General features: G+C 50.6%; 1 protein-coding gene across 1 annotated transcript in view; it reads right to left on the bottom strand.

Annotated features, from left to right (window-relative positions):
* ALK (ALK receptor tyrosine kinase) overlaps positions 1 to 22,747 on the bottom strand; it is a 732,337-nt gene that overhangs the window by 17,202 nt on the left and 692,388 nt on the right. Inside the window, exons 15-24 of the mRNA XM_003827145.4 lie at positions 22,329 to 22,473; positions 18,895 to 19,077; positions 17,580 to 17,678; positions 16,931 to 17,083; positions 15,477 to 15,581; positions 13,359 to 13,545; positions 12,535 to 12,625; positions 12,362 to 12,426; positions 10,710 to 10,839; positions 3,875 to 3,972 (exon numbers count right to left, since the gene is read on the bottom strand). Of these exons, the coding sequence (XP_003827193.2) occupies positions 3,875 to 3,972; positions 10,710 to 10,839; positions 12,362 to 12,426; positions 12,535 to 12,625; positions 13,359 to 13,545; positions 15,477 to 15,581; positions 16,931 to 17,083; positions 17,580 to 17,678; positions 18,895 to 19,077; positions 22,329 to 22,473 (1,256 nt within the window). The remainder of the gene's footprint in view (positions 1 to 3,874; positions 3,973 to 10,709; positions 10,840 to 12,361; positions 12,427 to 12,534; positions 12,626 to 13,358; positions 13,546 to 15,476; positions 15,582 to 16,930; positions 17,084 to 17,579; positions 17,679 to 18,894; positions 19,078 to 22,328; positions 22,474 to 22,747) is intronic.

Here is a 22,747-nt window from a genome sequence, read left to right as displayed (position 1 = left end):
ATTTATTAGCCTTTTACTATGTGCTAAGTGTTGTTGTAAGTGCTTCATATCTAACTAACTCTCACAACAACCTTGTAAGACACAAGGTGCTATTACTGTCCTCATTTTATTTTTTAAAAAGTAAGCTAAAAGTAGATAACATAGGGCCATAAAGAATGCTATCTGGCCTTAGGCAGATTTGGTACAAACCACGGGTTGGTTTCTGCCAGTTGTTTGAAAAAGTGTTTTAGAACAGCATGACTTCCCTGAAATCAAATTCAAGTAGATTAAGATATTCACAAATATTTCTAGTTTTTTGTTTTGTTTTGAGACAGAGTCTTGCTCTGTTACCCAGGCTGGAGTGCAGTGGTGCGATCTTGGCTCACTGCAACCTCTGCCTCCCGGGTTCAAGCAATTCTCCTATTTCAGCCTCCCAAGTAGCTGGGGTTACAGGCATGCAGCACCACACCTGGCTAATTTTTTGTATTTTTAGTAGAGACAGGGTTTCACCAAGTTGGCCAGGCTGGTCTTGAACTCCTGACCTCAGGTGATCCACCTGCCTCGGCCTCCCAAAGTTATTGTTATTATTATTTATTTATTTATTTTTAAAATAAGCCATTACGGTTCTTTTGCCCATGATTTTATCTAAAGCCCTTGCTAAGCTACATGGCTGAAGAATCGCTTCTTTCAGGTGATAAAGTTGTTATCTCTGCTGTTGACTATAGATGACCTGCTTTCCTGTAGCCTGCCTCTGAGGCATGGTCAACCGCTGTCCAAGACTCATCAGCTTCTACTCTCTGCTTACCATTCTGGTCATGCATGTAGGAATGAAGGATACAGCCAGAAGAAGTCTGGGATGGGTCTCTAATAATATTAAGGTCCTGTGCAGAAAAAAACAAGATGTACTTAGGGAGCACAGCTGCTGTTTTCATGTTCAACTGGTTTCATGATGGTTCTGATCCTAGGTTGAGAAAGGACTTAGAGAATCAACTGGCTACTAGGATACTATTTAAAAAAAAGGATCTTGATTGGGGATCATGACTGAGGGTACAAGAATAATGGGTTCAGGTAGGAGATTCATGTTGTTAATGCTGCTGACCTGATCCAGAAGGTTTAAGTTGAATTTTGAGGTGGTGTATAAAATGCCCCCATAAAACCATAAAAGCATAACACATATGACATCAAAAAGAAAGAAAAATAGTTGGCTGTATAGCCGTTAATTCTCAAGAGAAATATAGCAAAGTAGACCAGGAACAATATTTATGGCTCCAGAAAAGTCTTTACACTGATGTGTATGGAATGGTTGTTTTAAAAAGTGATCGTGAATTTAATGGCAAGAAGGTAAATGCAATACATAGAATACACCAAGAGTTGGGAGAGTGACACGTCATTTATGAAATGGCAATAAACCATGTCCAAAGGAAAAAGATCCAATTTTTTTAAAAAAATGGAAGCATGTGGATCTGGTGAGGAAGTTCCACTCTGAATTCCAAAAGCGTAAACGTATACATGTGTGGAAGTCCATGAATCTTAAGAGCAGATAAAGGGTGGAGGGAGAGAGAGAATTCGAGGCAACTCTGTTGTGGGTATGTACCACAGACCTCTTAGCTAGTTAGAGCATGTAAAAGACGTTTTTTCCATACAAGTGACCAAATTGCCCCAGAAGAAAAGATTTGATTGAGACAGACAGTTTCTGCCAGAAGTTTTCTTTTGCTTAAAACAGATCATCTGATACCTTCTTGATTTGGTGTTTGACAATTTAATTTCTTAAAAAGGAGAAAAGAGCAATAAATGATTACTCTCGGATCTAATTCTAACCTTCAGTAACTATTTCCAGATATGGAAGTGACAGGCGTCTTGAGGGAATGTAATCCTGTTAACATCATAGCAACAGAGCATTGGGTATCATCAAAATGTCTTGTGGCTGTAGGAAAGGAGATGTCAAAAGGTCAGAGGACAAATGGAAATGATCCCTCAGCCAGAGAATCTGTATGCTATGGTGACCAACGTGGGCAGAGATAAAAAACAAAAAACAAGTAGAAAAGATCCCAATGCTAAGTGAAGGAAGACATCTGGCCACCAGGTGACACAGGTTGCTCTCATAGGAGTCTAGACTTAAAGCACATGGACAAAGATGGAAAGATGACTCTAACCAAGGACGACTTCAAAAGGAGCACAGCTTTGTCTCGACTGAGCAATGGAATGGCAAAGCCCAGAGCTGAGATTTATGGAAAGTTCTGGGTACAATGCAAAGGACAAGAACAGGACTGGGGAGCGGGGAAAGGGCTGAAAAACTACCTTAAAAAAAAGAACAGAACTGATTGATAGACTCTTAGAAGGAGCAGATGGTAAAGCTAGGCCCAGCTCCTTTTTGGCTTCCATTATTTCTATGAAGCAGTATGACCTGCAAGTTGGAAAGGGTTAGAAGCTGGAGGGAGAACTGAAGGCTAAAAGGATGAAGTGACAGGAAGAGGATAAGCTCTTCTGAGAGTTGATTGCCTCATGTTAGGAGTGACTTTGGAACTTAGGCAAGTGTACTTCCTGACCTCTCATTTCCCCATTTTTATTAGGGAGAAAGCATAACTTGTTATATATTTGCATGATTTTCTATTTCTTTTTCTTTTTTTTTCTTTGAGATGCAGTTTTGCTCTTGTTGCCCAGGCTGGAGTGCAATGGCACGATCTCAGCTCACTGCAACCTCCACCTCCTGGGTTCAAGTGATTCTCCTGCCTCAGCCTCCCGAGTAGCTGGGATTATAGGCGTCCCCCACCACGCCTGGCTAATTTTGTATTTTTAGTAGAGATGGTGTTGCTCCATGTTGGTCAAGCTGGTCTCGAACTCCCAACCTCACGTGATTCTCCCGCCTCGGCCTCCCAAAGTGCTGGGATTACAGGCATGATACTTTTCTATTTCTAAGCTCTTACAACATCTCTCATTTCCTATTTTGTACTTACATATTTTAATTATTATGAACATGCCTTAAACTCTTTGAAGACGTGTTAATAAATTATTGTGAGTTCACCAGGTTATTATTTACTACATTAGAGGCAAATCATTAAGGAAGAGCTTTGCAAAGAGCCTGATGATCTGTTTTACTTTTCTGATTTCAAGCTGTCAGCTGAGAAAGTCATCAGCTTTCACAAGGAAAGGCATGCATGATATATGATGTTCATAGCATGATGTCCCAGTCTATACAGCTTTTAAACACAAGAATGATTGTAATAGAAGAAACTAAGTATAGAAGCAATGAAAATCATCTTTATGCTTCATTTCAGAGTATTTTAGAAAAAATTAATGTATCCAACAAACATTGTGTCCATGCCAGGTATACAAAGACGACTAAAACAGCATCCTTGCCTATAAGCCACCCATTGTCAAAAATGCAATTCCTTAACTTCCCCATAAGGAGCCCAGTTTTCTATGGCAGGGGGAAGCCTTAAAGTGATATAGGACTTGAACATTCAAGATACAGGCAGGGGTCCTCACAGGAGGTTAAGAATAACTTACAGGTCTCCAGCCCTGGCGAGGATATTTTATGACACTTGTTTTATGTAAGGGGCAAGTGAATCCCTGATAGAATAAGTTACCATCTCAAAGACAAAGCTGAAGGGGCCAGGAGCCATTGCTCATGCCTGAAATCCTAGCATTTCAGGAGGCCAAGGTGGGAGGATTACTTGAGCCCAGAAATTCGAGACCAGCCTGGGCAACAAAGTGAGACCCTGTCTCTCACAAAAAAAAAACAATAAAACAAAGCTGAATCATCCTACATCCAAAAGGCTCTGGAGGGAGACCTAGTATTCTGCTCTGAAGGGGGAAATGTGAGCCCTTGAGATCTGCGGGGAAGCACACAGATCAGCGACAGGACGACAGGAAGAGCACAGTCACTTTGACTCACCGGTGGATGAAGTGGTTTTCCTCCAAATACTGACAGCCACAGGCAATGTCCCGAGCCACGTGCAGAAGGTCCAGCATGGCCAGGGAGGTGGGCTGGCTCTGTGGGGAGACAGAAGCGGGCCACTGACGAGGAGCTTGTCAGTGAGAGGAGGGAAATCTAAAATGCTGGCTTCCAGTGCTCACAAGGAGGCAGACCGTGAACATGCAGCTACACCAGGGGCCTCGGCCCTGGCTGCACATTAGAAATCACGTGGAGGCATTTGAAAGAATTTGGATGCCTGGGCCCCAACCCAGACCTCTCTGGGTGGGCATAGTATTTGTACATTTGAAGTCTTCCCAGGTAATATGATGCCAGCGTGCAGCGAAGGCTCGGGACACCCAGACTCCGGGAAGCTAGGTTGGAGCAGGTGTTCTTTCCCTTGTAATTTATTGTGCACATTCTCTCACCCCCATCTTCATAAGCATTTGACTACCCCCAATTTATAAACAAGTTTGTGAGGAAACCACAGGGGAATAGGGGAGTTTTAAAAATCCTTGATTTAAATGTCTTAAAATATTTCTTAAAACTAATTTTCTTCAAGCAGATCCAGCGCTAAAACTGATTGAAAAAGAAAAGCTTTTGGGAAATGCTGGGCAATTATGAGCTATCTCAAGCTTTTCTGCATGAGGTCTCTTTCATTCAAAAGGAGATGTCACCTCCCTACCCCTCTGGGGACCTCTCATCTCGGCTTCCTGGACAGCCTTGCTGAGCACAATGAAGCCTTTTCAGAAGGCGACATCCCATCTTGGCCTCTATTTTAATTCCTAAATCCCTGACGTGTGCGGCAGCTCAGCCTCATGCAGTGTCCGAGTCACTGTGTTGTTCCATGTTGATTTCACCATTTCCCCAAGTCAACGGTGTTGAAGTTCCAGAGACAGGGATCTCACCCTTCCACAGCACCCAGCACAATGCTGGACACACACTGGGGGTTCAGTGAGTGTTGGGTGGCTGATTGATTGGTTGATTATAGCCGCAGGCCAGGATTTACCTGGAGGAGTATGATTCACATACCTCCCCAAGAAAGCGCACGCAGGTAGGGGGTCAAATCCATCCCCTTTAGGGCCGCCCCAAGAAAGGTGTTTGTTTAAGCTAGTGACTCTTGAGCACCTGGGCAAACTCCCTGCAGGAAATTCATGCTTGTAGCTCTCCTATTTTGCTCTTCTTTTGAAGGGTGGGCTGAGGACTGGGCTCTTTAGTCCTGAGGTGCCCACAGGGAAGTCATCCAGCCAGGCGGCAGCGGTGGAACTGGGTGGGGTCTGGGTGCAGGTTTAGCCTGCTGGAGGTTTTCTCTGCCATAGATCAGGGCCTCCCCAGGACTCCTTGGAGCAGTGGCCTGGGTCTGGAGGAGGTAGACAGAGTCTTGCTTCTCTAGGCTGTGCTTCAGTTCTTGGGGAGACAACTGAGAGTGGATAGTTCCCCTACCGGTGCCTTACATGCCCCAGAGCACACACATGATCTGCTGCGTGGTAGGTAGGGAAGAGAAGGTGATCTCCATATTAAAGATGAGAAGGCTGAGGACTCAGAGAGGCTAAGTGACTCACCCCAGGTCACACAGCTAATAAGCGTGGAGCCAAAGCTGCCCGGAGATGGGCTTTAAGGATCTGGGTTGGGAGAGGCATCCTCCCTCTTCCTTGGGATCCAAGGAGTTAAAATGGAAGAGAGAGTGAGTGCCTGAAGGGTGTTGGAGCGTATGTGACTACAGTGCCCAATGCACACCAAATGCGGAATACAGCACCCACAAACGGCAAACACCACACTTCAGTGGCCCATCGAGCTGACCCGGGCTCCACCCTGCTGCCCTCTTCCAGGCCATGTAGTCTGGGGCTGGCTGCTCAGCCTCTCAGAGCCAGTTTCATCTGTGACAGTGGCGTGGGACTGTCGGTCTCCCTGGGTTGTCAGGAGCACCCACGCCAGCAGCCTCGGGCAGTGCCTCATCAGGGGACCCGAGGTATTGAGGGGTTTCCACATGGGAGACCAGGGGGACTCAGAAAATGGCTCCTTGTGTTTGTTTGGCTTATCCACAGGCCTCGTTAGGGGCAGAGGGGGTACCTCTGCACACAGGCGGGCAGCAGAGACTCTGATCATTCCCATCAAGCAGCACCCATGCCTGCATCATCCCTCCTGCGGCAAAGAGTTGGAATCAGGATTTTATCCCCATCTGCCGCTGGAGTGCAGCACCTCCTCGGACCCAGCTGTTCTTCTCATGGCCGTGGTTGTGGGCCTTGCTGCAGGTGCTCTCCATGGTGGGTTTGCAGGATGGAAGAGCGAATTATCTTTTTGCTCTTCAGGAGCATGCTCTCTGTCCCTACCAGAGGAGGCCCTGGTCCTAGCTGTGCTAGGGCCTTGAGGAAGATTCTCTTCCTACCAGTCTCTTTGTGTCTTAGCATCCATCACTCAGGATGCCAGGGCCATAGATGTTTCGGAAGCCCCAGGAGCCTGGAGCGCTGTGGGGACTAAATCTCTCTGGGCATTAACTCACGGGCTAGGCTGTTATGGTCCCCTGTCCTTGGCTGCTCAGAGCAGATTAACTGCTCCACTAATCAGTGTGCACAGGGCAGACAGTCAGCCAGCAAGCATGGGTTATGGGGGGGTGTCTGGTGTGTACGTGTCTGTGGTGTGCGTGTGTATTGTGTATATGTGCGTATGGTGTGTGTGTTTTGTGTATGTGTTGTGTATATGTATGTGGGGTGTATGGTGTGTATGTGTGTGGTGTGTATATGTGTTTGTGTTTTGTGTATGTGTGTGGTTTGTGTAGGATGTGTGAGGTGTTTGTGGTGTGTATGTGTGGGGGTGTGTGTGTGGGGTGTGTGTGTGTGGGGTGTATGTGGCATATATGTGTGTGGTGTGTATATGTGCAGTATGTATGGTGTGTGTTGTATATGTGTGTGTGGTGTGTGCGTGGCATGTGTGATTGTGAGTGTATGTGGTATATGTCTTTATGGTGTGTCTGTGGGGGGGCATGTGTGGTGTGTGCGTGGTATGTGGTGTGTGTGTGGCATGTGTGATGTGTGTGTGGTGTGTGCGAGTGTATGTGGTATATGTCTGTGTGGTGTCTCTGGGGGGCATGTGTGTGGTGTGTGTTGTGTATGTGTGTGTGAAGTATGTGTATGTGTAGTGTAAGTGGTATGTCTGTGGGGAGCGTGTGTGTGGTGTGTATGTGTGTATAGTGTATGTGTTGTGTACATGTGTGGTGTGTTTTGTGTGTGTGTTGCATGTTGCATAGATGTTTTTTTTTAATGTCTGTAGTGTGTGTGGTGTGTGTTTTTTGTGTGTTGTGCATATCTGTGGTGCGTGTGATGTGTGTTGTATATATGCATGTGGTGTTTTTTGTGTGTAGCATGTGTCGTGCGTGTGTGGTGTGTGTCTGGGAGGGGTTGTGTGCATGGGTGGGGTGGGGTGGGAGGAGCTGTGGACATTGGCAAACCCGATGCTGAATCTAGACTCACGGAGCATTGCCAGCCAGTGCACCCTGGGACCAAGTGATTTTTTCATCTGTACCCATGCATTTCGTTTCCCCGACAGGCACGGCTGACCTGGGCATCCACTCTGTCTACCGCGTCTGCACATCCGTTCTGTCATTTCATGTTTGCACAGATGTTGTCTGAGGCCAGAGCCTTTGATCCTGATCTAAGGTCTTTGGAGCCACTGAGCTACAGAGCTGGCAGGAAGTGAGGACAGAGACCTTCTCTGATTCTGCACCTCAAGCCTGGTTCCTGCACACAGTAGGTCATCAGGGAACCCCTGGGAGTATCAAGAGTATCAGGGTGATTCCAACAAGTGAATCAAGTGGAATTCAGGCCTCTGAAGTCCGAGTTTCAGAATCTGGAGGCACACCTCCGCCCACTTTCTCTTCATGGCACATGTTTCTCCACCCCTCATGTCCCTTGGCCGATTCACCCTCCTTTATCCTGTGTAGGATTTACTGATATTAGTCCCATCTGTCTGCTGGAAATCACATTCCTTTCTCACAGTCCACTGAATCCTCATCTTACAAAGTTGGATTTTGTGGCCCCGAGAATCCATGCAGGAAGCCCAGCTAAGCCCCAGGGAAGCTGCTGCCACAAACACATCTGCATTGGTGGCTCTAGAGGGCCACAATTGGACATTTGAAATCAGCCAAGGATCCCAGGAAGGACAGCTCACCTGGGCCTGGTGGGTGTATGGGAGGCGGGGAGGACCATGACTGGGGTGCTGCCTGGGTGTGCCTGGTTGGCAACGAGAGCCACACAGAGGAAAAGCGGGGCCAAGGGTTGAAAGAGCAGATTGGGTGAGGGTGGGACTCTGGCCCTGAGAAGTGGCTCTTCCAAGGACAGGCCCCCTCCCTGTTGTGGGGGTCCCTCAGGTAGTGCCTGCTGTTAGAGGGTAGAACTTGGGGACAGGCTTCTGTTCTGACTCTCGGAGGGCGGCACTCTGGGGTGGGGGTGGTGAGAGAGAGAATGATCTGCCTTTCCTTGCTGGACTATGTTCTTTGTAATAATATTGGAATCATCTTTCATCATCAAAGGAGAGAGATGCCTTTGTCTTTGAGATAGGGAGAGAGGGGGAGAGGGAGAGAGAAGGGGAGAGAGAGAAAGGGGGAGAAGGGGAGAGAGAGAAAGGGGAAGAGGGGGAGAGAGAGAAAGGGGGAGAGGGGAAGAGAGAGAAAGGGGGAGAGGGGAAGAGAAAGGGGGAGGGGAGAGAGAGACACACATCACTCCTCACTCCTGCCCTCTCCTGCCCCTGAAGTCCTTGAGCTTGCCAAGTGCTGGGCTCCCAGACTCCCTTTGCAAAGTCCCTCTCCTTTGCATGCATACAACTTTCTCTCCTTAAGCCTCAGGAAGGTCCAGTGGGAGAACCAGGGCTGTGCCTCTTCCCAAAGTGTGATGCCACGTGTCCCCCACTGACAGCAGTGCTGCTGAGAATCTCAGGGCATGAGGGCCAAAGGCTCTGCCCTCCTAGGTGGTGGTGGGAAAGCCAGTGAATCTGATGCCTGTACCATGGCAGAGATGCCTGGATGCCTGGCAGTGTTGGCTTTAAGGACACAACCTCATCTTGACAGTTTACAGCTTCCCAGAGGGGACCACTGGATAAGCAGTAAGTTGGAGAGGGCACTGAATCAAGAGTCACAGGGCCTGAGTTCTAGTCCCAGCTCTTCCACTTCCTGTGTGGCCATGGCAAATCCCATAATCTCTCTGGGCCACCGTTTTCTCATCCATAGAAGTGAGGAGAGACCTGCATTGTCTGTTCATAGGGTGGTGTTGAGAAATGTGAAAGGTCTGAGGAGGATGCCAGCTGATGAGGGCTCTTATGAGACAGGTGTAGTCTTTATCTCCCTGCTCCCTGCCCAGTCCTCCTGCCAGGTATGCTCAGGTGCACACAAATTCCTCTTCTCAAGGGGTAAGACAGTATTCTTCTTAGATACTGAGATGGGTCACCCAGTGGCTAAGGTGAAGGTATTTTACATGGATCCTGACTGAAGGTGGAGATCAGAATAGCCATGACCTTGCAGGGCTTCCATCACCACTTTGAGTCCCTTTGAGCAGTGTGGTCAGGTTGGGCTTTCTGGAACCACTGGCTGTCAGTCTTCCCTGCTTTCCTGGGAGCGGGAGGGTGGCCGCTGCTTTTACTGTGCAAGTCTTCCTTGTGATCCCCATAGTACAGTGGTTCGTTGAGGAAGCCTGGATCCTAACCTTGGGGCCTGCTCAGCTCCAGTTCCTGGTACCCGGGGACTGCTGAAGACCTGCAGACCCAAGCATGGGCAGCTAGGCTCTGGGACTGCCCAGGGTGCTATGTTTAATAATTTAGAACCACCTTTGAGATGTTCTAGTCCAATCCTCAGATCTCACCTGTGAGGATACCCAGGTTAAAGGTTTAAGACTGCCCTAAACCACACGGGTGTCTAATGGCCAAGTTGGAGCTGGAGCTTGGGATTCCTGGGTCCACCCTGGGTATCTTCACTTCCCAAGCTCTGTTAACCATAAGATGTGTGTAGCACCTTCCTAAATACACGCTTGGAATGTCCAGGTATTATTATCCCTACTTGAGACATGAGAACTGTGGGCTCTGAATGAGTAGCTGCAGAGTGACCTGCCCAGGTCAGTTGCTTGAGTAGCGACATGGCTGTCATGAAAGTTCTCCTCTGTGTTTGTCTCTAGTTTGGTTTTCCAGAGTCAGCAGGCCATGAGAATGGATCCAGGCTATAGAATGCGGATATGGTTTGGATTTGTGTCCCTGCCCAAATCTTACATTGAATTGTAATCCCTAGTGTTGGAGGAGGGGCCTGGTGGGAGGTGATTGGACCATGGGTGGATTTCCCCCTTGCTATTCTCATGATAGTGAGTGAGTTCTCATGAGACCTGGTTGTTTAAAAGTGTACAGCGCTTCCCCCTTCATTCCCTTCTTTCTGCTCCTGCCATGTAAGATGTGCCTCCTTCCCCTTCACCTTCTGCAATGATTGTAAGTTTCCTGAGGCCTCCCCAACTATGCTTCCTGTACAGCCTGCAGAACTATGAGCCACTTAAATCTATTTTCTTTGTAAATTACTCAGAGTCAGGTAGTTCTTATATAAATGCAAGAATGGACTAATACAAATGCATTGCAGGAGCCTTGCACAAGCTCCTTGGGGCTGGGGCTCAGCCATCATCTACCTCTATCTTCTGTCCATTCTCTTCCAGCCAGTCACCCCCCTATCCAAGCCTAAAGTTGACACCCTGGGTTCCATCGAGGAACTTGCTACCCAGGCTGCCCACTCTTGCTCCTTCCATCCTTGCTCCTGTCCTTGGCACAACAACTGCAGCAAAGACTGGTTCTCACTCACCGGGCGAGGGCGGGTCTCTCGGAGGAAGGACTTGAGGTCTCCCCCCGCCATGAGCTCCAGCAGGATGAACCGGGGCAGGGCTTGCAGGCTCACCCCAATGCAGCGAACGATGTTCTGGTGGTTGAATTTGCTGCAGAGCAGAGAGGGATGTAACCAAAATTAACTGAGCTGAGTCTGGGCAAATCTTAAACTGGGAGGAACAGGATACAAAGTTACATTTTCAGCAGCTACAATGTATAAAGGCATTCTGTAAACATGGGCAGCAGGGGTCCCGGGCTGAGCCTAAACCCAGAATCTTGCTGGTGAGCAGGTGGGAAGAACCACAGCAGGCTCCACAGGAGTTCCATTTGCAGGAGAGTGGCTGGAGCTGTGAGGATGTTGCTCAGGCACTTGGGTGAGGAAGTGTCTCAGGGGGCAGGAGAGTGTCTTTCTCAGATACTGGTGCGTGGACTGGGTGCTAGAATTCATGGTTGATTTCTCCCAGGAAGGCCTCAGGCAGAAGGTGAAGCAAAACAACTGCTTCTAAGAGAGACTGGGTGAGACTTGCCAAGTGACAGCGTGTGAAACAGAGCCAGCAAAAGGGGATGGCCTCACGAGTCTATCAGTTTCCCGTGGATTCCTCATGGGAGGGACCAAGACTTGGGTTTTCTTGTTAACATGATCCCTTTAGGACACTAGGACACACAGGGAAGTAGGGCCTAGGAATTCCACATGGGCCAACATGCATGTGTGTGCATATACACATGTATACACAGCCCCACAAGTGTTGAAAGACTGGGTGATTAGACACCAACATAATAATGGTTAGTTACCACCAAGTAGTGAGATGATTGAGTGATATGGGTCTTCTTCAATATAATCTCATACTTGCCAAGTTTTATTCATAATCAGGAATTATATGTATCATCAGAAAATAAATGTTATTTTGTGTGTCCTCCTGTGGTTCCAGACCTCACAGCCATATCACTCACACTGCCTGGCCTTGTTACCCCTGCCACTTCCACCAAGGGGACATCCCAGTCTGCCCCCACCTGTCAGGACGTTCAGAGTCTTCCCAGTGTGACAGGGGGCCATGAGCCCCCACCTGATCTTGAGGTCAAACATCTGCCCCCTCCTTGAGGGGATCTGCTGTCACAGCGGACGCCCTCAGGAGCCATAGGCACTGAGACTCTCAGCTTAAATCCACATCTTGGAGCCTCAAGTCAAAAGGTGCAGCCAGCTGAGACTCAGCCCTGCTGATGGGAGCCTAGGATGGGGTGGCCTCCCATCATATTAGAAGCACAATTAATTACTGGGATTGGTGAAGGGTCTTGGAGGGAGATTATATCTTGTACTGTCAAAGTCTAGCATGCTCCATTTCTTAAGAAAAAGTGAGGGAAGAAGAACCAGTGGATAACAGCAGGGATACTGGTTGCAGACAGTGACATCGGTGGGATTATTAGGCCACACAGACTTTGTTTCTGAAACAACCATCAAGGGTTGTTCCATTCTGATAAGAAGTGTCTAGAATGTTTGGAAGTCTCCTACTGGAGAAAAGGGGACATGCTAGGGACAACACTATTTCCCTTGGAGATATCGATCTGTTAGAAACCTCTCCAGGTTCTTTGGGGGCAGAGGGGAGTTGGGGTGAGGGTGTCTCTCTGTGGCTTTACCTGATGATCAGGGCTTCCATGAGGAAATCCAGTTCATCCTGTTCAGAGCACACTTCAGGCAGCGTCTGGGCAGAGAAGGGGAGGGTGGGGAGGAGGAGGAGGCTGTGAGCTGAGAACTGCAGCCTACAGAGTCCGCAAGCCAAGGGCAGGCTCAAGAGTGAGCCACTTCTTACCTTCACAGCCACTTGCAGGGGGCTTGGGTCGTTGGGCATTCCGGACACCTGGCCTTCATACACCTCCCCAAAGGCGCCATGGCCCAGACCCCTGTGCAAAGGAGAAGACAAGAGGAGACAGAGTCAAACAGGCCACAATAATGAGGCAGCTGGGGGTCCTGAGCCTGAGCGTCACATTTAGTGGACAAACACGAGAGGCGGGGTAACATACACACTCAGGAGTAACACCCTCAACATGGCTTTGCTATGCAATCTCGGGCTTCCAGTTCTTCACCTGAAAACTGGTAAGAAGGATTCCAACCAGGGACTCATGACAATGGCCAAATATTTATTCATTCAATCAGTAGTTATTGAGTCTCTGATATTTGCCAGGGACACAGGGGTGCATAAGCCATGGCTTTTCCCCGGGGGAGGCTCATGCTCCTTGGGGAGAGATAGATCACTGTGGGTACTGGCTGGGGAGTATTGCCAGTGAGTGACAGAGGAAGGCACAGTTGCTCTAGATGCTCAGAGGAGGGGCCCTTTGCTCCCCTGCTCCCCTGGAGGGAAGGGGGGCCAGGAAGGCTTGGAGAGAGCACATCTGAATGAATTTTGAGGAGAGCCCTGGTTCTCCTCTGATTTTATAAACTCCATAAACTATGGGAGTTAATGTAAACCAACATACATGGCTCTGAATGTCAAGGCTTGTCCTCCTAGGAGGGCTAGGGGTGCCCATAGGGAGGGCTCTGCCGGCCTTTTGTGGCCAGAGGAGTCTGTGGTGCTGTGATAACATTCAGCCCCTAGACTGCACCCCTCTCCTCCCAGGATGGCAGCAGGGCGCTCACCGAATGAGGGTGATGTTTTTCCGCGGCACCTCCTTCAGGTCACTGATGGAGGAGGTCTTGCCGGCAAAGCAGTAGTTGGGGTTGTAGTCGGTCATGATGGTCGAGGTGCGGAGCTTGCTCAGCTTGTACTCAGGGCTCTGCAGCTCCATCTGCATGGCTTGCAGCTCCTGGTGCTTCCGGCGGTACACTGCAGATGGGTGGTCAGCTGCAACATGGCCTGGCAGCCTGGCCCTTGAAGCACTACACAGGCCACTTCCTACAGGAAGCCTCCCTGGATCTCCATATCCTCCCCCTGAGCTCTGAACCTTTCCATCATACTTAGAAATACTAATAAAATGATTAAAGAAGGTGTGTCTTTAATTGAAGCATGATTTAAAGTAAATGCAAAGCTAAAAATCAGATATACGGAAAATAATTATTTGTATTATATAGGGCAGAGTCATGTTAGTCTGGGTCCTCCAAGAAGCAGACTGGAGATGGGATCAGACCCAAGATGGTCTGCAGATTTTATTAGAAGAAATGCCCATGAGAGGAAATGGGGAGGGAGCCAGGGAAGGCTGGGTGAACCAGCAGACTGTGTTGCAAGTATGACCCCACGTGAACGAGGGAGGGAGGGAAGGTTGGGTGGAAGCACCCTGGGTGCCATGGAGCCTAAGGAAGTTTCAGCAAGGCCCTAAGGGGTTCTGGAGCCAAAGTCAGTCATCAGAGGAGTCCCATGACTCCCAGGAATTGGCCTGCCTTAGTATTTCTGCTGTGCTCAGCCATTGGGTAGGGCAGCTTCAGTGCAATCACAGCAGTGGATTTGAGGGTGCAGCTGGGATCTTGGTCAATTGTGTTTCCTATAGTTGGAGAACTGCCAAGCCACAGAGTTGGAGAAGAGCCACATCATGAAAAGATCTCTAAATTGGTGTCTGGGGATCTGTGCTCTAATTCCGCCTCTTGTTACTTACAAGCTGAGCCATGAGGACCAGGTCACAGGACCTCTTTGGACTGCAGTTTCCCTCTCTGTAAGCAGGGATGGTAACTCCTGCCCTGTTTCCCTAACCACTCCCACTCCCCACCCTCTAGGGTTGTCATTGAAATGAATTCACCAACATAAAATGGTTTTGAAAAATTCTAAAGAGCTCTACCAATGTGAGTGACCATTATCACTCCCACATGTGAGGATGTTCTGGAAGGCAAACTCCATGGAAGCCAGAACAAAATTGTGATTCAGTGGGTAGACTCTGTGTGTAAAGCCCAGCTCCCCCACACATGGGCCAGGGCAAATGAGTCACCCGCTATGTGCTCAGTTCCCTCCTCTATGGACCGACCATGATCAGATTAGGGTTACCTGAGGATCGAATGAATTGAAATGTGTAAATTGCCGAGCACGTAGTAACCATGCAACAAGTGTTAGCTCCTATTATCCTGTCCCTTTGAGGGATGGCACCATATGGGGACACAGTGTGTGCTGCCATCTCCCTTCTACCGGCAGATCCCTTCACCTGCAGGGGCCTGGCCTGCGAGGGCTCTCAAGAGCCTTACCCTCTGCCCTTTTCAACCCTCTGCCCATCTGTCCTGGGCATGTCTCTGCCAGCAGTAAGAGCTGGTTGGGACCACACTGAGTTCTCTGTGACCTGCAGGTCAGCTCACCTTGGCTCACAGGCTGAACAGAAATATACACAGAAACCGATTTTCCCATCTCTCTGCCTGGAGGGTGGTGGAGGGCTGGTTTGGGGAAGAGTGGGCTAGTGCATTACATAGGGTGGGAGCCAAACAGGAGCTGCGCCAGTGAAAGCATGTGGGAGCTAGAAGTGATGTCTGGGGGTGGGGGCGAGCTTTCACCATCGTGATGGACACTGAAGAGAGCTCCCCATCCCCCCTGATCAGCCAGGAGGATACACACGGGGCTGAGGTGCAGAATCAGGGGCTCCTCAGGAAACTGCAGCTGCTCTGGTGGGGGGAAGGTTGGGAGCTTCCGTTTTGGCTTGGCCTGGGCTGCCCTAATCACCACCCCACCCAATTCCAGGGACTAGCATAACGAAGTGACACCTTGGCACCTGTGGCACAGCCTGAGACACTATTCAGTCCTGCCTTCCTGCCCCCTTGGGAGTCCCTGGGGCTCTGTGCACTCACCAATCATGATGCCGGAGAAAGCCAGGACCAGGGCGGCCACGAGGGCAGAGGTCACCACAGAGAGGATCAGCGAGAGTGGCAGGTGTGGCTCCGGGGTGGGTGACACTGGAAGACAGGTCTCAGTGGGGTATTGACAACCACACCAGGTCTCCTTTGAGTTTGTCCCAAGTCAGAAATAACCTCCCCCGCTGAGACAAAAACTACTTGCTCCTTCCCATCGCTGGAGACCTTGTCACATTTTTCTTTTCAGGGGACCATGAGCAGGACCAGACTCATCCTGATTTTACAGGCTTTTAGCAGTAGCTTTTGGGTGGAGGGAAATTTAACAGGGATGAATATCAGTGGCGGGACGTTGGTTCGAAACATGAGCTGCACAACTATAGGGTGAGGATGGAAGGTGAAACGAAAGTGGATCTGGAAGAGATGGGGGGCCGCAGGTGACCAAACAACAGGGTGCGCTGTAAGTAACACCCTCTGAGGCTAAGTTACTTCCTTGTGGCCCTGAGGCACTGGGCTCAGAGCGGGGAGGGGTCCTGTGCCCTCTGCTGGCCAGACCACACGGAGGTATCGTGCTTGGTACTGGCCACTACATTTCAAAAGGGACATCGACAGTGGAACACATGCAGAAGAGGGACACTGGTGGGGCGGGGGAAGAGACGCAAAACTGCATCTTGTATGAACTGCTGCAAACAAATGGGTTATTTAGTCTGAAGAGTTAAAGGAGGAGGATGGGGCCAGGTGCGGTGGCTCACGCCTGTAATCCCAGCACTTTGGGAGGCCGAGGCGGGTGAATCACCTGAGGTCAGGAGTTTGAGACCAGCCTGGCCAAAAGGTGAAACCCTGTCTCTACTGAAAATATGAAAATTAGCCTGGCATGGTGGTGGGCGCCTGTAGTCCCAGCTACTCAGGAGGCTGAGGCAGAAGAATCGTTTGAACCTGGTAAGTGGAGGTTGCAGTGAGCCGAGACCACACCATTGCATTCCAGCCTGGGCAACAACAGTGAAACTCCGCCTCAAAAAAAAAAAAAAAAAAAAAAAGGAGGGGAATGGGAGCACTGTCTTCAAACACTGCACGTGCACAGCTGCTGCTGTAAGGAAACCTAGGAGAGGAAGGTTAAGGCAACAGGTCTCCAGCTCTCAAACTGCCCAAGGGAACAGAGCACCTTAGGAGCAGTAAGATCCCTGTCACTGGGCGTGTTTAAGTGGAGGCAGGATGGCCCCTCGGTGGGGGTGGTAGAGGGCTTATTCTATAGTAGAGGATTTTTAAGACTCCTTCAGGAGCCATGACCCACCTTTCACACAGTGGTCAGAGCACTCGAGCTGTGGCAGGTAGGGGAGGGACAGAAAGTTTACAAAACCGAATCCAGGGTGTCCTGGAACCCAGAAACCATTTGTGGTCATGGGCCAAATCTCAGGCTATGGGCCCCTCTGCCTCCCCTGGCCCTGCCCCCTTACCGATGCAGGAGACGCCATCCTCAGCCAGCACCGTCCCGTGGTCACAGAAGCAGATGACCTTGTGGCTTTCAGGGTCCATGTGACATTCGTCTACCTCACAGTGACTGCAGTTTAGATAATGCTTAATATTCACTTCCCCGTGGCCTTCCATCACTAGTGACAAGGAGGGAGGGTCAGTCTTGGGCCGAGCCTGCCTCCCCACTCCCAGCCTCAGTACTATGTCTCCAGGTGGTCACTGTGGGTGCTCTGGTCCCTGTTCCTAGGTCCCATAGCCACTGGAAGCACAACTGTGTAGAAGAGTCTTCCTGTGCATATAGAGAGTGCAGCGGAGGCAGCGGGCATGGGTGTCTATGGATGTTTGCTTTTGAGTCAGTGGTGGAGAGAAGCCCACACACATGATCTTTAGGTTGGCTGGTACAGGTATTGGGCTATTACTGTCACATTTCCTAGGATTCTGCCTCTGCATTCATATTAAAGCACACATCCTGACTTCTAGAAAATGTGGTGACCTGCGCCATAGGAAGCTTGCCTGCCAGGGACCCATAATTGTGCCTCTGTGTCCTGGATACAGGTCAGAGACTCTGAGGTTTTAGTTTGGTGGGAGGACTGACCTAAGCAAGTTTGTTCTGCTGCCTGGCAGAGAGGCTACCTTTTAAAGCTGGGGTGTACAGGATGCCCAGTGGACTGATGAAGGAAACCCCATCTTCCCCATCCATTTCGGGGTCATTGTTTGAGGCTGCATTGCCGCCTGAGTAGCAAACCAGAGCAGAGTTTAACATGGGGGGTGGGTGCCAAAATCTTAACACACATACACATCAGTGGGGCATGCAGCTCTGGCCAAAGTTAGGGGGTCACTGGGGACCTCAGGGGCAGGGATGCGGGAAGGGAAGGGAGGCTCAGGGCACAGAGGCTGCATGTGGGATTTGGCTCAGTAGATGCTGGGTGTGTGGCTAATTTCCCCTCAGGTCCAGGCCAGCTCCCACTCTGCCGGGAGCCCACTAAGAAGTGGTTAATGTGAGCAAGAGTCCAAAAAGTTCTAGTCTTTCCAGGCTGGGATATGCCCATGGTGCCTCTCCCAGGACTGGTCAGGATGGTAGCACTGAAGAGTTGCTCTCCAGCCCCATTGGGTCAGGGTTGGGGTGTGGCGGGCTGTGTGGATTGCAGGAGATGAGCCCCTGTGCCCTGAGGCTCCCGTCCCTCCTTTCATCTGGGGCTGGGCTATCTTTGGGCTCCCCCCTCGGGCTCCTCCCACCCACCCAGCTTGGAAAAGAAGAGCATGTGGTTAACACAAGCATCTTACACACAGCGTCAATGCAAAACACAGACACGAACACCACAGAGCATGCATGCATTCGTCCTAATCTGTGGGGAGTGGGGAGCCATCGTCTCCCACCCTCTCAGCTTCAGAAGGCTCTGCTGACTGTGCTCTGAAGCCCAGACGAGGCAGCTGGGGTCAATGGGCAGCTGCTTGCTGAAGGGCTGGGCTAAGCCTGCCTGCAGTTGCCCTCGGGAATAGCTCCCATCAGCAGGCACAGCGGCGCCTTTCAGGAAGCTGGTGGGCTGGGGTAGGGAGCAGGAGTAAGGAGTCCATGAAACCACAAACCAGCCCCTTCAGGAGCTGGCTTGGCCAGGCCATCCAAGGGAGGCTGGGGGAGTCCTTATGGGTGACTCAGAGACTAGTCTGGAAAGCCAAAGCCTCTTTATCATCGACTTTGGGGGAGATCAAGAATCACATGGGATCTTGATGCTGTCGCTGAGGAAGCCTGGAGGCAGGATGCTGGCTCGAAAGCCAGCACCCTGCCTCTGGCTGGTCCAGGCAGGTTGAGAGGGAGGCGTGCAGTCACATCACAGTCCACACTTGGGCAGGCCAGGGGAGGGCAGGGGAGGGCGGGGCAGGGCAGGGAGGCGAGGAGCCTAGGACTAAGCGGGGAGGGAGTGACACCTTGAACACGAATCATCTTTACCTATATATCCTCCGCCTCCTCCACCTGAGGAGCACCCCCCTCCACCCCCTCCGAAACCCCCTCTTGTCTCCCACCCCCACTTCTTCATGGCCTGGGGGCAGGAATGTCCTCCGGTGGCACCCTCCTGCAAAGATTTTCCGGCCCAGAGCAAGGAAGTGTTATCATTCCAGCCACCTCCACCACCTGCGGGAAGAGATAGGGAACCTGCGTGAGGATGCTGGCAAGGTTCGATTAGCCATGCTGGCCAGAGAAGCAGGATGCAGGACGCCTTGGAGGGCGCCTGCACCAGCTCCAGCTCCCGGGGCCCATCTTCAGTGGGGCCTGGGGGCTTCAGATCCACACTAGGAAAACCAGGAGGCTACTTGCCCTAGGAGACCTGTTTGGCCACAGCTGAGTACACCCAGATGAGAGCGTGCCTTGTACCCCTGCTTCCTACCAGTACTCTCTGGCTCAAAAGCAGGGGCTGTGCTTGGTTAAGGATGGGGGGAGGTGGGCAGACAGGCAGCATGGCGACTAAACTCGTTCCTCTATCTTCTCTTCATGTCAGCCAAGCCCCGTAGCACTGGACCTTCATTTCATTAACTGCCTCCCGTCCTAACAACAAAAGGGACTCACCAGTCTTTGAGCAGCCACATGTCAAAACCTTGCACTAAAGTTCCTTGCAGGAATCCTGGACTAGGCTGACCAGAGAGCCCGTTGCTGTCTGTGAAACCCTGGGGAAGAACACCCCATTCTGAGCCTGTGTTTCCTCACCTGTGGCTTGGGGATAATAAGACCCACCTGATGGGGTTGATGTTCAGCTCAAAGGAGACAGTGAGTGTACGAAATGCTCCACAAACTGCCAGGGGTGGGGAGCGTCAGGGGCTCGAGAGGCAGAACACACACGTGCAGACAGCCTCACACCTCGGCTCAGCCTGCTTAGAGGTTCTCCAGGGCCAGGCGCTCAGGAATTGCTCCAAGGTCAGGAGCAGAAGCCCTGGTCGGTGGACGATACCCTGGCAACAAAGGCAGCCTCAGGGCTGTGCTTCCCAATGCCTGGGGCTGCTTTGGGCTCTTGCAAAGGAAGCTATCTACAGAGCCGAGGTTGAATGTAGCCACGGGTTGACCACAAGAAATCTCTTCTGCTAACCTTTGAGATTCCAGGATATCCCCTATGCCTACTGTTCCATAGGACATTTGAATAGACATCTACAGTTGTCCCTCAGTATCCGTGGAGGTTCCAGGATCCCTCCATCACACCAAAATAAATGTCCCTTTATATAAAGTGGCATAGTATTTGCACATTCTCCTATAAAAAAATCATCTCTAGATTACATATAATACCCAATACAGGGTAAATCCTATGTAATAGTTATCGTATTGTTTAGGGAATAAGTCTGTACATGTTCAGTAAAGACACAATCATCCTTTTTTTTTTTTTTGAGTATTTTTGATCTGTGGTTGGTTGAATCCCATGAATGCAGAACTGATGGATAGGAAAGGGTGGCTGTATTCTAAAAACCCTAAAACCCTTTCTGCTGCAGCAGATGATGCATGCTGGGGACCTGGAAATTGATGGTGGAAGGCAGAAACAGCAGTGTGTGTGTCTGCCAGAACCCTACGGGTGAACCGGCCTGGCAGGGTTTCTGGAAGCACTTGTGGCCGAGATTCCTTGGGACCCAGAGGGACCTGTAGGTGGGATGACTGTCTTGCTAGAAAGAGGAAGCCAGGTTTTGAAAATGAAGCTGAGGTCAGGAACAAGCTTGAATCTAGAATGGGGACAAGCAGAGCTGAGGCGAGGCCATCAGGCAAGCTGGGGGGACTTTGTTAGCCATGAAACCTGCAGGGGTGGGTGTTGAGCTTGGGTTTGTTTCGCCGTCCTCCCTTCTGCTCTCAGGGGAGGGTATGGGCCTGTCAAGGCTGTTGTCATGTGGCAGAGAGAAGGCCCCTTAGGCGCGTTAGGGGCCAGAAATTGGCGCTGGTGTTTGTGCACAGCTGTGAGCAAGTGCGTAATAAATAAATCAGAACGAGATGGGCGGAGACCATGCGCTGTGCTTTCATCCTGCTCAGCCCCCAGCTGAGGAGGTTTCTGACCCCATACCCGTCCTGCAGCCTTCGAGCAAATATGTGGAAAGGAAAATAACCCATATCAAAATCAGAACAACGGTGTTTTAAAAATACGAATTGAGTCTGGCCAGGCGTGGTGGCTCACCCCTGTAATCCCAGCACTTTGGGAGGCCGAGGCAGGTGGGTCACCTGAGGTCAGGAGATTGAGACCAGCCTGGCCAACATGGAGAAACCATGTCTCTACTAAAAATACAAAAATTAGCTGGGCGTGGTGGCGTGTGCCTGTAATCCCAGCTACTCGGGAGGCTGAGGCAGGAGAATCGCTTGAACCTGCGAGTCAGAGGTGGCAGTGAGCCGAGACCATGCCACTGCACTCCAGCCTGGTGACAGAGCGAGACTCCGTCTCAAAACAAAAAACAAAAACAAAAACAAAAAAGTCTCCATCACTAAACAGCTCGGCCATGTTGAGAAAAAAAAAGTCATCAGGCCTTGGTGAGCCCATTGGCTCTCCTGTAAAACAGGAATGGTATCTGCCTGGAAACCTGCAGGTTGTTTTGACAGCACATGTGCAACAGAGGCGGAGGTGCTTCAGGGTTTCTCGGGTGCTGGGCCTCGGTGCTGCAAACGTCACTGGAGAACCTCAGGGTGGACCCATGACTGTTTCTACTCTTCTATTTCTAGCCGTCTCTCAATTGAGAGACAGTTTGCACATTTGTTTCAATTAATCCCAAATCTTAAATGCCTTCTAAGATCCTCCCACAGTCTGATTGTGTGGAAAATACAGAAAGGAATTGCATTTTCTGTCTTTAGGGGTGGCTGACTTTAGAGGAATCGGGGAATTGACACTCTCTTCCCTGCCTGTCTCACATTTCTGTGCTTCTGGCTCCCATTAATGAGGGAGGAGAGCTCAGCCGTGGAGAGTCAAGTAGGAGGTTTTCCAGCGGGGATACGCTTGGGTCTGGCAGCTCAGGGCCTGGAGGTCTGTACCATGGGGGTCTAGGAGGCCTGACATTGCCCAGATTTTTTTCACCTGCTCACATCCTAACTGGAGGGACCATCTGCCCCTGGAGCAAGAAGGAATCTCAGGGGGAGGCTCTAACAATTGCACGTTGGTAAAACCCAGGGAGGGCCAGCTGGCTGATTGACGGCTGCTCCCTGCCTCACTTTCTCAGTGACCTTCTACAAGTCCAAGTTCCAGGTCAGCAAGATGGCCTGCAGGGCTCCCAGGGTGCTGCCTGCCCTCCCTCCCTGGATATCGGTACCAATATTCAGAGCTCCTAGCATCCCAGGTGCCAGTGACTAAGATGCCCTCAGGCATGCGATGGCATCGGGGCCCAGCTGAAGGCCTGGGAGAGGTTCTGGGAGAGGGCACGCTTGCAGCGCTTTACCTGCGGCTCCGGAATTGCCGTTTAGCCCTAGAACCGAGGAGTTATTCTCCAGTCTCTCTGGGTGGAACGTGTCTGTCTTGGCCCCGTAGGCCCTGCCGCCACCTCCGGCTGCAATGATCAGGGGCACCGGCACTCCATCCTTCATCTGACCAGGGGAGACATTCACACATTGAGAAACCGAGCTGTGCTTCCCCCTGGAGCCCCCAAGCTCTGGTAAATTCAACCTGACTGAGGGTTTGCTGTTTTGGGGTGACCTGGTGACCTCTCAGTGGTCTGAGGTGGTTTGCAGGCTCTGAACCCTTGTTACAATAGCCCATTGGCTCCGCCAGCTTCTCTATCAGTCAGGGTTCAACCAGAGAAGCAAGACCTGTATACCAAGAACAAAATATATATACCAGGAGGTGGGGGTTGATCTTAGA

Source organism: Pan paniscus, chromosome 12, assembly GCF_029289425.2.
Source record: "Pan paniscus chromosome 12, NHGRI_mPanPan1-v2.0_pri, whole genome shotgun sequence".
Classification (NCBI taxonomy): domain Eukaryota; kingdom Metazoa; phylum Chordata; class Mammalia; order Primates; family Hominidae; genus Pan; species Pan paniscus.
This window is presented reverse-complemented; position numbering and strand designations above follow the sequence as displayed.